Source organism: Tetrahymena thermophila (assembly GCF_000189635.1).
Source record: "Tetrahymena thermophila SB210 genomic scaffold scf_8254385, whole genome shotgun sequence".
NCBI classification, from domain to species: Eukaryota; Ciliophora; class Oligohymenophorea; order Hymenostomatida; family Tetrahymenidae; genus Tetrahymena; species Tetrahymena thermophila.
In genome coordinates this window covers 313612-330379 of record NW_002476169.1, presented here as the reverse complement: position 1 = coordinate 330379, position 16768 = coordinate 313612, and the positions used below count along the sequence as shown (strand labels likewise).

Here is a 16768-nt window from a genome sequence, read left to right as displayed (position 1 = left end):
TATCCATTCAAAAATAATAATTAAAAATAATATTTTTTATTTTTTTGCAAACAAACAATTCTTTCAAAATTTAAAAAGAGTTCATTCTTACTTAGCGTAACTAGCTAAAGGTTAAGTTTTAAATAAAAACTCTGTTCCATTATAAAAAAAGATATAAACTACAAGATTTAACAATGAATAGAAATAATGTATGTACATTAGCACTTTAAAATTATTGAGTTCTTTTCAGCATTATTATTATTAATAGCTGCAATTAAAAGATTTTATTTCAAAAATCTAATTAAAATATAAATAAAAGGCTAATTAAAGGTTACCAACCTAGGAGTAAGAAGTCCTACCTACCATTTAAGGAATGGGAGGTAATGGATCTAGAATGCACACTGTAGGTTCTATGAAGGAATCTGATAAAAAATAAGATCCTAAAGTATAAAAGCTATAAATTTTAAAAAGAATATATGAAATATAATTTACTTAATAATAGAAAGAATATACATACAGCATTTAAGGTGATAATATAGTTGGAAATGGTACATTTGGGGTAGTTTATTTCGTAAAATAATTTAATTTTTTCAACACAATTATTTTAAAAATAAATTATTTGGATTTACTTTCTTCAAAATTTTACAAGTATCATGCATCTATTAGCAAATATTACTAACTTCAATTTTTAAAAGTGAAAAATGAATGAACAAAATGCTGCTACTAATTTGAAATTTTTGAAAATAATCCTTAGCAATACTTATATTTTATCACTATAGGCAACAATAAACGAAACAGGAGAGACTGTGGCAATAAAAAAAGTTTTTTAAGACAGGAGATATAAAAATAGAGAATTATAGATAATGAAAGAAATAGGCAATCACCCAAATGTTATTAGTTTGAGAAATTATTTTTATATATATGCAGATGACAAGGTAAATATTTTTTCTAATTTTGCAGATTCAATTTTAAATTCATTCTTTAAATAATTATTTTTTTGAGTTTTTTTGCTCATAAAATTAATTTCAACTTTTTATAGTAAGAAGATGTTTATCTAAATATTATTATGGACTACATTCCTGAAACTCTTTATAGAATGATTAAATATTTTGCTAAAAAAAGCAAAGGAAACTTCCCTAATATATTACTTAAGCTTTATTCATACTAATTAATGAGATCTTTAGCTTATATTTAGGGTTTAGGAATATGTCACAGAGATATAAAGCCAACTAATGTATTGGTAGATCCTAGAAATCATGCTTTAAAAATGTGCGATTTCGGATCAGCAAAAAAATTAAACCCATCTGAAACAAATATATCTTACATTTGCAGCAGGTAAAATCAAAAAAAAAAAAAATTTAGCTTGAAATTTTTTAATTTATCTTTTTTAAAAATGAACCAGGTACTATAGAGCCCCAGAATTAATGTTCATGGCTACATAGTATACAAATTCAATAGATGTATGGTCCGTAGGATGTGTAATAGCAGAAATGGTATTAGGTGATCCTATTTTTGCAGGAGAGTCTAGTGTGGATCAACTAATAGAAATTATCAAAATACTAGGCACTCCTACACTTTAATAAGTAAGTATTTTAAAAGTTTTCAAAAACTTCAATCAAAAATATAATTAATATTAATTTTAAAAATTAAGATTTAGCATATGAATCCAGACCATCAACCTACTCAGATGCCTAAAATTAAACCTACCCCTTGGTCTAAGGTCTTCAAAAATTGTAAAGTAGATCCTCTAGCTATAGATCTCATTTCAAAAGTGCTTGTATACAGTCCTTAGCTTCGTTTAAAGCCCTTGGAAGCTTTAGCTCATCCCTTTTTCGATGAATTAAGGAATCCATTATGTAGAATAAATGGCTAAAAGCTTCCAGAATTATTTAACTTTACATAAAGTACCTACTTCTATTTTTTTCTTTTATAGTAATTATTTAAATTTTATTTAAATTAGTTGAAGTAAATGGCTATCCTGATGAGCTTATAAATAAATTGATACCTGATTGGTATTCATAAATGTGTGCTGGAGTAGATAATAGAAGTTCAGATGATTCAAACTGATTTAAGCTGAATTGAAATTAAAATGAATTTGATTTTGTGGAATTAAAATGTTTACTAAAAGATATTCAAAAATTTGAATAAAAATACTAAAAATAAAAAAATATTTATTAAATTAATAATTATAATATTATAATATTTTATTGACCTTAAATTATTGAAACATTTGTAGCTTATATAAAAAAATAAATATATTCTAATGTAATAATTAATCATTTCAAAAATTTAAAAGTTAAATAACTATAAAGCGAATTAAATAAACAAATTCTTTAATTTAATTTATTGGAATGAGTGTAGTAACATACTTACTTACTAATTATCTAAATAGTTTACATAATTAATTCTTTTTGAAATTATTGAAATAAGGAAAATTTTTAAATTTAAATTTTTTATCAACAAATAGTTTATGGTGTGTGCAATAAACACATTAAATTAATAAATTAGCATTAATAATTAAATCCTTTAATCAAAATGAGTAAGTTATGTATTTTGTTAAAAAGTGGTTTATTTTTAATATTTTTCTATTTATAAATTAATGAAAAAAAACTTTTTTAAATGTGTTTTAATTTCTTTGTTTAATCAAGTTGATTATTTTTAATAAGAGTTTTTTAACATTTATTTATTGATAAATAGTTTTTAACAAAGAAGAGAATGATAAGAATATTAAATTGTTAAACAAATTGAAAAATATATTTTTTAAGTAATTTAAATTAATAATATAAAGAAGTTTTTCTCTTTATCAAATAGAGTCAGTAATGCATTTCAACTAAAAAAGATTTTCTCTTCTTTTACTTTAAGGTTGAATTTTATTATTTAAAGGTTTTTAATGGTCTTAAGGAGAATTCTATCCTTATAACTTAACTACTGGAGCTATTTATTGACAGTTTAATAATTTTATTTTATTAAATGAAATAGATTTGGACTAAAATTCGTTCAAAAGAGAATTAACATATTGTTATCTGCTTTTCCAATCTCTTGAATTATTTTGATTTCTTTCTTTAGAAAGATTGACTGGATGATAAATATCATAAGACTTATTTAAATGTTACTTATGGTCTAATGATTAATTATTTGATTTAAAATGTTGCTTTTTTGGAGTAATTTGCAAGGAAATATTATTGTAAATACTGTCTGTTAGTGATTAATTTTATCCTTGATCAAGCTTCCCATTATAAAAATTATTAAAATCAAAAGAGTTTTTATTACTTAAATTTTTACAAGTTGAATTAATTTGATTATCTATTATTAAAGGCCTTAGACGTATTTTTTAGTACTCCCTTATTTATGGAATACCTTCAATTTTACTTTTACCAGTATTTTATTTACTCATAGGAAATTTATTCTTGGTCTTTTACATTTAATGAGAGTTTAAATTTATTTTTTAGTCAATAGAACTGCTATTTATCCAATTATCTCCACAACTAGTTATTTACATCAAATTGCTTATTTCATTCCTTTAAGTCTACTGATTAGAAAAGTGATCTTCAATTGAATAATACTCTCCATTTTAATTTTCTATTTCTTAATCCTTTAATTTGATGACTTTATATCCTAATTTTGCTATTTTATTTGATATAATTGGTTCTATGCTTTTGGAATATGCATTTTATTTGTAATAAGGGATTTCATTTTAATTGTATTTATTTTTAAAATGATTTAACTATACTTTTTAATAATTTGTCTATTCGTATTTGTATATTTACATAGCTTCGTACTTTTATTTTTACCTTTCTTTATGAATTTATTTTAAATTTTCTGGTATTTTTTCAGTAAAAATGCTATCATCACACTATTCAGATATAAATTAGAATTTATATTTTTTAAGTTTTTATTTTTGGGAACTATTTTTAACTTAGTTAGATGCTTGGATTGTGAGATTATCTAAATTTTCATTTGATTTGACTTAATTTGAGTATTTATTGTTTGCCCTTGAGCTAACTCTCCCATTTTAATTTCTTTCCTAGCTTGATTAATTTTTTTTATTATTTTATTTTAAATCTTTTGTTATTGTAACTGATTCTGAGAAAATTGGACTCTCAATGGGGCTTATTCCTTTTTTTCTTTCTGAATTAATACCTTAGTAATTAGGTTAATCAATTGTAGCATTATTTGAATATATTGCATTTTGACAAACCATTGAACTCAGAGGATTTTTAAAAAACTATGGATCTCCTCTAATTAGATATTTCTGGTAAAAAACAAAAGTTTCACAGTTTCTTTCATGCACTTAAGAATGAAGTGCAATTTTCTGCTTTATTGAATTGAGTGCAATTTTTCTTGTTTCAGAATAATTAAGAATACGAAGTAAATAATCATTTATTTTAATTCTGATAAGAGTTCCTCCTTCCCTACTGTCACAAGTCACTGTTGAAAACCGATTTGTTTTTTAATTTTCAAAAATAAACTACTCCAATTATTGGTTTTGTTAGTCGAAATAAGAATTCTCATCATAATCATTTTCTTTGAAGATTAAATTGATCAAAGAAACAAACTCTTCTTCTCCAAATACATCACACTCTCCTAATTATCCAATCTATTTTATTTTTTTAATAATGAAAATAAATAAATTTAGAAATTATTATTTGAATAACTAAGCTATCATTTTAAGAAAATAGTTAAATAAAAAATGTAGGTAATAAAATATATTTTATTTGCAAATATCTAAATCAAAAAATTAAGCTTATTTAATCAATCTAATAAATTTTATTTTAACAATTTAAAAGAAAGTAAATTAAGGTAATTACTTTTCCTATTAAGTTTTAGTTTTTTATCAAGCCATCTACGTTTGATTGAGTATTAGCTAGCTATACCTATTTACTCAGCTTTTAAATAAAATATATTAGTTTATAGTATCCTTTATTATTAAAAATAATGTGCAAGATATCAAGCAAATTAGGATTAATATTAGAAGATACAATTTGTAACAAGAATAACGAAGGAACGAATGAAGGAAGGAAAAAAAGAAAGAATACTATATATTTTTGATGGTATTTTTTTAAGGAAATTACTGATTGATTAATCAAATACCAATAATTAATAATCTATTTTAAATAAATCTTTACTAAAAAGGAGCCTCTTTTGATAATGTAGATGGAGTCAGCAGGATCATCTTCCTTAAAAACATTTTAACCAATCTATAATTGTACTTATTCGCTATTTAAATATATGTCTCTAAGATTTTCATAACTCCAAGATTGAAAAAGATAAACTTATTTCAAAAACTTCAATTCTCCTTTAATTTATCTCATTTCTGCTTTCTTCATTATTAGTCTAAAATCACGTTTTGTTAAAACTGCTAGTATAGTTTCTTAAAAGGTATGTATAGTAGCCAATCTGGGCTAATTATAAATCAAAGCCATCTCACCAAACGTTTATCCTTCTTAAAGCTGTTTGACCATTATCAATGAATCAAGATGATTATTTTTTTTAAATTATAAACTTTCTTCTTTTTCATCAACATCTTTGCGACTATCTTTATTTTTATCTAATTTATTATCTTGAGTTTGATCATCTTTCTTTTTTGAAAGTTTTAGTTTAGTTTCACCTTTGGAAATTTGTTTTGGAGGTCTTATGTAAATTCCTACTTATCCTTAGAGAATCAAATAATACTTATCCCCTTTTGAGTCTATTTTTCATTTTTATTTTTTGTAAATTCTCCAACAAATTCATCAGAAATAAAATGAAATATATTGTAGGAAATTTTCAAAGAGCTAATTACCAATGTGAAAGATAGTTTAGTCCTCATCAAAAATTTCCAAACGAAACATTTTTGACAATTATTCAAAACTCTGTTCTTATCCTTTAAAAGAATCTTTCAAAAACTATATGGTCATTAAATAGTTTTTAATAATAAGCACATCTTCTAATGATCTCTAATTAGGACTCTTTCTTAGAGAAGCAAGTAAATCCTATCAATAAAAATATGTATTACTTTTATATATTTGTATGATTTCAGTTCTATCTGTGTTAGGGTAGAGAGATTATAAAATATCAAAAATAAAATACTATTTAAAATATAAAACATAAATGAAAATATTTAAGTTAAAAATTGCGTAAAAAACAAGTTTTTCAGTATATTGATCTGAAAATTGAAAAGATATACTTATAATTACTAATAATTACCTTAAATTGAACTGATTGACTCATAATTTCTAATTTTTTTTTACTTTAATGCCAAATTTAATTTATTATAATTTATTAACACCATGAAATATATATTCAGAATAAGCGAGTCAACTCAAATACCATTCAATTTTTTTATTAAATACAGTCTATTTAATTTGTCTTAGTGTCATTGTTTATTTAATAAAACTAATTTTAGTATATAATTCGCTGATATATAAAGACAATATCATTTTCAAATAAATAAATATTTAATATTATTTTTGTAAAACCTTAAACCATGATTTTAAAAATACTTTGGCAACCATAAATACCTTTAATTTAATTAAAAAAAATACTTCACTTATTAAATAAAATAAAATATATTTAAAATAATTAATCACAATTCAGATCAAAATAACACAAAATTGCAAATATACTTTCTAAGTAAATATAATAATATTAGTGGATTTAATGATTTATCATTAAAATTTTGAAGAAAAAAGATATTTCTTTTTTTCATATTTATAAAAATTTAAACGATTATTTTAATATTACAAAATTTTTAAATCAAATTTTTTTCAATAAAAAAGATATTAAAAATTATATTAAAGAGTAAAAATAATAAACAAATTAGAATTACTTTTATTGATTTAAATTTAAGAAAATAAACTTTTTTAAATAATTTTTTTGAATAAAAATAAATATTTAAATCTTAAATAAATTAATAAAAATATTTCTAAACTACTCATTTTTACTAAAAATTTAATAATGTGGCAATATAAAGAAAAAAAACAAAACATAAATATTTGAATCAAATAAAAAAATAAAAGTAGGTAAATTTTATTTTTATTTTTCACTGAATAAAAAGGAATATTTTCTATTTTTGAGTAATTTTTTTAAAGTTCTGATTAAAATTAATATTAAAACTCTTTATTTTGTTTATTTTTGTTAAAAATATAAAATTTAAATAATATCAAAAGCTATTTTTAAAAATTATTTCAAGTTATTTGAATACTTTTTTATTTCTAAGAAAATAATGTGTTTAAATGTTAATTGGAGAATAGATATGTAAAATTTTAATAAGATTAAGAACTTTTTCTTAAAAAATTAAACAAAATTATTTAACAAGCAACAAAGGCTATTTTTATTCTTATTTATTTGAAATTAAATAATTTATGATGATTAAATTATCTTTCTTAAAAAAAAAAATTCTGCTCATTTATTTCTTACTTACTTTAAGTGGTAAGCAATCAGATAAGAGGGTAGTGCAGTCTTTTTTTTTAAAAAAATTGACAAGCAGAATATTAAATAATGTAATCTAAGATAGATTTTTGATAAAAACCTAATAAGATGCTTTGCTAAGTTAATATTATATCTAATAACTAACTATTAAAGAAATAAATGATATATTATAAGAACAAAATATTACTTCTATTAATTTACAGCTCTTATTAGAACTATTTATATTTTAGATATAAAAAACCTAATCAATCAAAACAATTTTTATTTATGGAATTTGAAGTGAATTAAAATAATTATTTGAACTCAATAAGCTTATTTGTAGTAATTCACATCATACCTAAATTTAAATAAATTTAGGTGAAAAATCTTATAGATCTGTGATGGTGGAAGTATAATTAATATATCATAAATATGAATTTAATCAAAAATGTTTGTAAAAATTGATTATTTATTAGCAAAATGTAATCTATGTAATTTCATGTCAAAAATACAAAAAAATGTTAAATACTGTGTAAGAGTAATCTACATAATTAATTATATTTGCAAAATTATTTAGTTCTATCAAATTATTTAAGTATTAGTAATTAATTTAACACCTTTCACTGAATTTATAGTTAAGCAAAAGAAGTAAGAAATTTTAGCATTTGTTTATGCTTTTTTATTACGTTCGTTAGTGTAATTTAAATTATTAGTCACACAATTTTTGAAAGTATAAGTTATTTGTTGCTAAATTCTATGAGGTAAATTAATTAAGTTGCTTAATAAAAAAACATCTATTTTTTAATTTACTAACAATCTTAAATTGGTGCCATTCATTGATAACTCTGTAAATTTAAGTGTAAAATTTATTAACCATTTAAATTTTTTTAATCACATTAATTTATGTTTTACTCAATTTTCTATTAAGTTATTTTTCTTCCAGAAACTTTTATTTTAAAAATATATAAGTAAGTAAGTAACAATCCTGAAACTCTAGTAAAAAAGAATTGTTATAGGTTATATTTAACATTTAATAGATGCAGCTAAGTAAATTAAAGCTTTCTCTGATTATTTATATGACTTATTTTTCTAAGCCTAAAAAACATTTATTATCCATTTAAAAATTTTGGATAATTTAATTAAACAAATTATATTTATAGCAACTATTTATAATACTGCGCTATCAAAAAAATGAAAACATTTATTTTTTTACTCCTATAATTTTTAATTTTATAACTTTAAAGACTTCTATAAAAAAGAAATTGTAAGGATTATATCATTACTCTCTCTGTTCCATTTATTAAAAATTTTAGTAATTCAATGAAGATATTTTTTTTCAATTACTTAAATTATTTAAAACATCATGTATGAAATATCAACTTTTTATATGGTTATGACTAAGTATCTTATCATAATTTTTTGAAAAAATTTGTCAATTAGTAAATAATAGATTCCCTCAACTATCTATTGAAGTTTTAGTCATAATAATTAATATTAAATTGATTCTTTCAATCAATCTAATTTTTTAGTTATTTTATCTAATTTATAGATGTTTTGCATGATTCTGTGAATATGAGCTAGTAAGTTCCTAATTTAAATAAATAATATGATAATATTACATAGAGAAACATTTTAAATATTAAATTAAACCTGAAGCATCAACCAGCTTTTTGGAGGAATATTGAATTGTAATATTTTTATTTGAAAAAAAGAATTGAAAGATTAAAATGGTCAAATAGAATAGAGCAGAATTCGAAAGTCAAAAATGTTTTGATTGCTTAATCATTGTTTGAATTACAAATTTATTAATTTAACTTTGAGTATTTTGTCTATTTAATCACAGATTATTTTTTACTAATTGTTTCTAAACTGATTCAAGCATATATTTTTCTTATTTTGTAAGCAAATTAAATAAAAAGATGAATATTATCTTACAATTACAATTCTAAATTCATCATAACTCAATTTCTAAAAAGTAAAAACTTGAATTCTAATTTTAGTCCTTTTCTCATGATTTTTAAAGGATGCTTAATTTTGATTTTGAAGTATACAAAAATTTTTTGTGAAAATACTTCCTAAATATTATCATTTCCTTTAGTTTATGTGCTTAATGGTTAAAAACTAATGAATTAAAAATTATGGCTATAATCTTCATGAATCATTATTATCGATTATAATGAATCTTTGAAAGAAGCATAATATTTTTTATATTCTGTTTATTTAAAAACAAAAGAAGCAATCTATACTTAAAAACTCAAAAAAAAAGTAATAAATTCTCAATTTAAAAATTGAAATATGTATGTATTACAAATACTTTCTATTGATTTTAATAAACATATTTTGTTATAAAATCAAATTAGTTTAACTTCTTTCTTTTCTTGCTATTTCTCCAAAAAAATTATTCCCTCATTAAATACTTCACATTAGCTGTGTTTAACCTTATTTAAAATCCATAAATTTGTTTGTTTTTTTTGAATACTTACTCAAATATCATCAAACTTTAGAGATGTGATAAAATTAATATTTTAATTGCAACAAATTATAATTAATTTCATAATAAGCTTAAAGAAGCATCGGCATTAGCTATCTAAAATAATTTTAAAATGGAAACCTTGAGTGAATATTTAGAAAAAGCTAATACTATCTTTTAAAATAATTTGAATTAGTTTCTTCATCAATAATTAGGTTAAGTATGAAATTTTTAAGAAATGATGTAATTAAAATATTAAAAGTAAGGTAAACAAATGCTTAAAAAGAAAAAAAAAAATAAATTAAGAAAATAATGAACTTTATTTGATTAATGTTAAATTGTTTTATAATGAAATAAATAATTACTTACATAAAGTATATTTTTGATATAAATCTACACTAACTAAATAAAGAAGTTGCTATTTAGCATTTATTTTGAAAATAGATAATTATTTATGATGATTAATGAATGATATATTAATTTTACAAATTTATTTGTGAAGAGTTTATAAATATGGTTAAATAAATCTTACATTTATAATAAAAATATGGTTTTTGAAATGTTTTATATATTAATTATTAAAGTGATTTATATATATATATTATGTGGTGATTTATTATAGTTACTTTTCTTTATTTATTCAACTAAATACCTTATTGCTTCTTTGTTTGTTTAGGAAAGACTTAAGTAAGTAAGTAAGAAAGATATCAAGATTAATGAATTATTTAAATGTATAAATTTCGAATTTAGTTAGCGAAATGATAATTTATTTATTTCATTGTTTATTAATTAATTTATGCATTTGAGCCTTGTGTGATCTATTATCAAATATTGATTGGGAAAAAGTAGAATAGAAAGAAAAAATCATCTATTTTTCTTTAAATATATTTACATTAATTAGAAAACTCTTTGATGAGATCAAAAGTAATATTTTAATAAAGTCAAAGGTCTATTTTAAATCGCTTTTTTTAGCAGACTGATGCTTTTAAAATATTTTTTTCTATTGCAAAAGTGTTAGCAAATTCCTTTTGTGAGAACATTTTGTTTTTTAAATTTAAGAACTACTTTTAAGCCAGTAAATAATTTAATACTTGTAATTTAATTATTAATTCAGTAAAAAGTTCTTTTTATTCTACTTGAATAAATTAAATTTGTTGCTAAAAGTCCCTGTATAAAAGCATGAATCTTTCTTTTTTACTTAACACTATTTTTTTATCTATTTCTTTAAAATAGCAACTTTAGCTTTTGAGGTTAAATAAATTCTTCCTTTCAAAATTTATTTTTTAATTTTAATTTTTTGCGTTAATTTTTGAGCTACTTTTAGAGTGAGAGTCAAAGTTTTTCTATATAAATTTATCTATCTATCTTCTAGTTCTCGTAAAATAAATAAGTTTTTAATTTTGTTACTGGCTTAGATAGAATTAGCTCAGTTTTTAATGAGAAATTAATTTTAGCTTTTTTTCTTATCTTAAAGAAATAGATTTTCAAAAAATTTATTAAAAAAAACTGACTATGTCTGTTTTCGCGAATAAATAAATATTTCATTAATAGTACCTATTAAAAATTAACATTTTTGATATTAGTATTTGATAAGAGTCAAATGAAGAAGTATTCCATCCTTCTGCAGTTTGTATCATATGTTTTTGATTAAGTGAGTTGTTATTTTATAATATATAATCAATTAATTAAGCCTCAAAAAAATTTAAAAGCTTAATTTCGAAACTAATTATTTAGGCTAATAATCATATTAATCTTCTATATTACTTTTTTATTAGATACTTATAAATTATTATCCATCCTCTGTTAAGAGAAATTTATTAAAAAGTAACATTTTTTGCTTTCCTTTTCTCTTTGATTAGCTTAAATATTTCTGATAGATAGATAAATGCATGGAAGACTTCACTTGCTAAAGAACACTCTTTTCAGATCACAAGCTAATCAATATTTAGAGTAACTATTCAGAAACTGAAGGTAAAGTTAAAGAATAAATCAAGTAGTTTTAGGAATTATTAATATCCATTTTAGTATTTTTATTTAGATTTAGATTTAATTATAGATAGAATTTTATAGCTGAGTTAATTAAGATGGGTGAGAGAATTTTAAATTTAGAAAAAACGACATTTCGTTCGACTTTTTATTTTTTTAATATAGATTTATAGCGCAGTTTATCTGGATATTTATTAGAAAATTTTGTATTATTTTTTTTCTCAAAGTATTTCTTTATTCAGTCTTAATCCCACTCGTCGTAGACTTCTTCAATTTCTTTAGATTTTTTATCATCAAGTTTTTGTGTGTGACGTCTACGGTTAAGGAAGCTGCAAGCAGGAAGAAGAGTAGTGAGCTATCCTGGATTTCTCCTTTCGAGGAGAGGGGTTGGTGTAAATGGATTAGGGGATTCTGTCATCTGACTAAGATGATTGAATGAAGATTGAGATCCTGGAGTTGGAAAGCAGTCGAGATCTTCACCGCTTAATATTTTGCTATGAATATCCCAATAAGTATTTTTTCTGATACTATCAAAGTAGTCATGCATTTTAGAAGATGGGCATGTAATATGCACGTCCATTTAATCGAGCCATTCGTGAATCTTTTTTTCTAAAGTATCGCTCTCATCTATCTACACTTAATTACTCTCATACATTTTACATGGATCATCGTTAGCTTCATCAAAATTATTATCTAGATTGGTGGTAGGGATCATAGCGCTATAAGTTGTACTAACTGAATCAAGCATTTGACAGGATGTGATATCTTTTTTAAGCAATCTCAACACTTTTTCAGATTTCTACATAGGTTGCTAAGATGCAATAGGGGTATTAGAGGTCTACAATTTTTAAGAAGAAGAAACTAAATTATTAAGAGGAAAGATGCGATTTTACAAACTCACTCCTTATAGCTTTTTGTGTTAAGTGTGGTAATAATTGTAATTTGAAGAGATATTTTATTTATTTGATTTATTTGAAGTATTATTTTATATATTTTAATTTTAAAGTCCTGGCTTGTTGTTCTCCTCTTTATTAATACTACTTTTTATTTATTTTTTTTAAGGTAAGAATGGTATTGATTAAGTAAGCGCAGTATTTGAATCTAAAAGTTAATCTGTAAGTTTAAAATCAGATAAAGAAGATTGGATATTTTAGCTTTCTGATTTTAATTATGTCTCTTAACAAGATTGTATTTAATCAGATTGTAAGTTAGATTAGATATGTGTTAAGCTTCCTTGCAGAGAGTTGGAACCAGAAAATGATTATTCAATTTAAGTAAAAGAATCTTATTTCTTTTCAGAAGTGTCAGTAGGGATGATTGGTTGTGAAGTTGTAATATCGAGTAGTTAAAGGGGAAACTCTTTTTAGTGCTCTGTATTTTCTAAGGTTTCTTTATTTTTTCAAAAATTTATTTTTTTAATTATTTTTTTGGAATTAATTATAAAATTTTTTGAAAGTAAATAGTGGGTTTTTTTAGGATAAGGCTCTTTTATTTAATCTATGCAGCTGCTATTAATGATATAGAGAAGCGGATTTTTTAGAATTGAATAAAAGGAAATTAATTAATCAATTAGGATCTATTTTTGAATTGGATTTAGTTTATTTTTACTTATTTTATATTTAATGTGAATATTAGTAACCCATAAATTGAATAAAATATGCTTTTTATTTTTATGTATTTTCACCATACATTTGCAATATTTAAAAATAAAATTGAATAATATCCAAAAATTTATTTCGTTGCTTTATTTTTCATTATTTAATTTATAACCCGTATTCTTCAACTCTTTTAATATTCAGATAATGCTTTCTCATTTTTTTAGTTGCTGATATATTTTTCGATTATATTTTATTTCATTCTCATCTAATAACCATAATAAGAAGTAAATGAATTTTAAATAAAAATTGTCTTTTCTTGTAGTTTTACTTCGAAGTGGTTATTATAAAATTGAATGAAAAAATAGAAAAGCTTTATGATTACATTTTTGCATCCTAATTTAAACTTATTAACTAAATTTAACATAAAATTAGTGAATCTACTTGCTTCTATTAAAATATTGTATTTGCAAAAATAAAAAAGTAATATTCTCAAAATGCGATGATTGTTTTACAAATTTTTATTAATTGTGATCAATTTATTTATTTTGTTTAATATTTGGCTATCAAATAAAGAATTTATATAAAGCTCTTTTTTAGATTCAGTTTATTTTTAATTTTTTTTTTTTTTTTTTGAAAATATTCAATTTAAAAGCAAGTGATTTTTGATGATTACGGATACTGTTTAGCAAATTTTTGATATTTATTGGGGTAGGTTTTTTAATCTTAAGCGAATATCTATACAATTTTCATAATATAACTACAAAAAATAACGTTGAGTTTTTTTATAATTGGGGAATATTTTTCAAATCTAATGAGTCTTTATGTAAATAAAACTTTCAGATTCTACTGAAACAAATTCATTATAGTTTTAATAAAAATCAACCAGTTTCCATTAAAATAGTATTTAATTTGTAACTTGGGTAACAATAGACTTAGTTCTAAAAGATTTAATAAAAAATTTAAACAGACAGACGGATTTGTTTGATGCATAGAGATATAAATTAGAGCAACTTAGTATGGAAACTCTAATAGTGCTTTTAAATTAATTATTTTTTAATTTACCTATTTATTTTTGCATAATTTGGTATATCTTAAGAGAAAATTATGAGTTAGAGTCTTCGCTGATTTTAGTAATATTAGATATTAATTTTCTATATTTTTAAATATAAGTAAAATAGGGTCGGCCTCTTCTTGCTTTCTTGTCAGAACTCTAGTAAATTCAATTTTAGATCTATAATACAAACACAGCTTTTATGACTTTTGATTTTAATAAAAAATAATTTATCTTTAAACAGCTAATTTTCTAAATTATTCAAAATAAAATAGATATATCAAAGTGTTTTTTATAAATATTTACGAGGTAAATCTTATAATCTTTGAAAATTTATCACTTTTCTGCTTTCAAATTATTAGAAGAATGCTTGCTTGATTTTTTATCTGTCTGTCAAAGTAGAGGATACTATTAATGAATGAATATATATGCTTACTGTGAATTTTTTTGAATTAATTTAATTATATTTATTATTTAATCTTTTCTATCTTCTTATGATAATATTTATTATTTAATTCGTCTTAACCTCTGCTTGTTAACTTCTGCTTTTTATAATTTATTAATTTTCTTTTCCCCTTGTACCAACAGTTTTTTTAATAAATAAAAAAATAAATGCATATTTCAATCAGATAAGTCTTCGTCGTTATTTTCAATATCTTATTTTACTTGCGGGAATAATTTAATTTACTAATTAAAAAAGAAGGATTTTGTTTATCACATTTTTTTGCTAATTTATTGAAATTGCAGAAAAAAAACATAAAACTATCTAGCTAGCCCAATTGAGCTCATATAGTTTTTTTAACCTTTTTCTTTTACAAATTTATTATTTTATATGAATGTGTAAACTGCTATATAATTTGATGACTATGTTAAAATTTAGTTATTACATTTTTATAAAATCAATCCAATCCAATCCAATAAAAAGAAAAAATATAGTTTATAATATAATAGTAAATTTAAATTATTTTTAATGATTGTAATTTATACTAATTATGGTAGTATGAATAATTCTTATTTGATTTAATTTCTATCTTCCATTCGATTATTCTTGTATTTTTTCTGAAATTTTAAAGTGGGCTGCTTGCTTTTTAAAGATAAATTTTGTTACAAATTTAGAGTTTTTTATTATTTTAACATAATCTGAAGTATGTTTTTTTTTTTTGACCTTACAAAACTTCTAAATTGTTAAGTAGAAAATTGATTGTTTGTTTCATTCTTAATATAACATAAAAGAAAAGGATGTTTATTTAATATATTGACTGAAAAAATGCTTTTGAGAAATGATTTAGAAATTCTTTAAAGATTAATCAAAGTCTAAAAAAATTTAAATGAAAGAACTATTTATTTACCCCTTAGCAAGTAGGTTGAATTTTAGTCTTACTCTAAAGTATTTATTGGATTTTACAATTTATAAATACATAGCGATCTTTATTGATGGAATTGATGTTTTCAGATAATCTATACACCTTATATTTGAAACTGACTATTAACCAGCCGCTCGCCTGATTTTCTTAAAATACCTATTAATATTAAACATTCGTTTAGATAGCGTGTATTTACTTTACACCACTTAAATTTCCTCAATTATAATAGATCAAGATTATTTTTGAATAATTGGACAGCTATTATACAATCATTTTAAAGTATTAAGACTTCATTAGTTTAAAAACGAACTAAATAATTTTTGATTTAATCTATATCGGATTTTATAGTCACCAATTATTATTTTATAAATAAATCACTAACAAATAACTATGTGGATTATTAAAATAAGGATGATTAGTTAGTAAATCTCTATTTTAGGGCTAGGCAAATTATTGTTCTACTTAATATCTGATAATATATATTTAATATTAAGCAAAAAAAATAAACAAATTAAGCGTAATCCTTCTTAAATGATAAATAAAAAATGCGTGAAGAGAGTTCCAAAAATGTAATCGAAAAGCATTACTATATTACATATTTGAGTATCACTAATAAAAAATTGAATATTCCTTTACTAAAATTGCTTACATAAAGCAATTATTTAAAAACATTCAAAAATTCAGAAATAAAAATCCCTAGCCAGCGGATGGGTGCGTTGTCTTAAGCTGCTTATGAATGAACGAGTGTGATTTACTAATTTTTAAAAGAAATTAATATTTGCCTTTAAATTCTTGCGAAAAAGTAAGTTTTTAAAACCTAAAGTTAATATTTTTATTCAATTTTAAGTATTTTAGTATTTTTATTTTAAATGAATCCTCCATCTTGTTTAAACCAATAAAAATCATTTCAAAACTATATTAACCAAATCTA

At 21.7% G+C, this 16768-nt stretch overlaps 3 protein-coding genes across 3 annotated transcripts; 1 reads left to right on the top strand and 2 right to left on the bottom strand. All coding sequences in view use genetic code 6, as the record gives it.

Annotated features, from left to right (window-relative positions):
• Positions 1-173: 173 nt before the first annotated feature.
• On the top strand, positions 174-2046 carry TTHERM_00532670 (glycogen synthase kinase-3; the record flags this gene model as incomplete). Its single annotated transcript, XM_001024388.2, has 8 exons — positions 174-188; positions 299-424; positions 482-550; positions 759-914; positions 1019-1314; positions 1382-1562; positions 1631-1883; positions 1940-2046. 8 exons carry the CDS (start codon positions 174-176, stop codon positions 2044-2046), a joined length of 1203 nt encoding a protein of 400 aa, XP_001024388.2.
• Positions 2047-2782: 736 nt separating this feature from the next.
• On the bottom strand, positions 2783-6189 carry TTHERM_00532660 (cyclic nucleotide-binding domain protein; the record flags this gene model as incomplete). Its single annotated transcript, XM_001024387.2, has 5 exons — positions 2783-4576; positions 4788-4865; positions 5106-5668; positions 5762-5951; positions 6166-6189. 5 exons carry the CDS (start codon positions 6187-6189, stop codon positions 2783-2785), a joined length of 2649 nt encoding a protein of 882 aa, XP_001024387.2.
• A 5873-nt stretch (positions 6190-12062) lies between these two features.
• Positions 12063-14623, bottom strand: TTHERM_00532630 (hypothetical protein; the record flags this gene model as incomplete). The annotated part of the gene is made up of 2 exons (XM_001024384.2): positions 14485-14623; positions 12063-13213 (listed from the first exon to the last, which is right to left on the bottom strand). The coding sequence occupies exons 1-2, from the start codon at positions 14498-14500 to the stop codon at positions 12063-12065; spliced, it is 1167 nt and encodes a 388-aa protein (XP_001024384.2). The 5' UTR covers positions 14501-14623.
• Positions 14624-16768: the final 2145 nt, after the last annotated feature.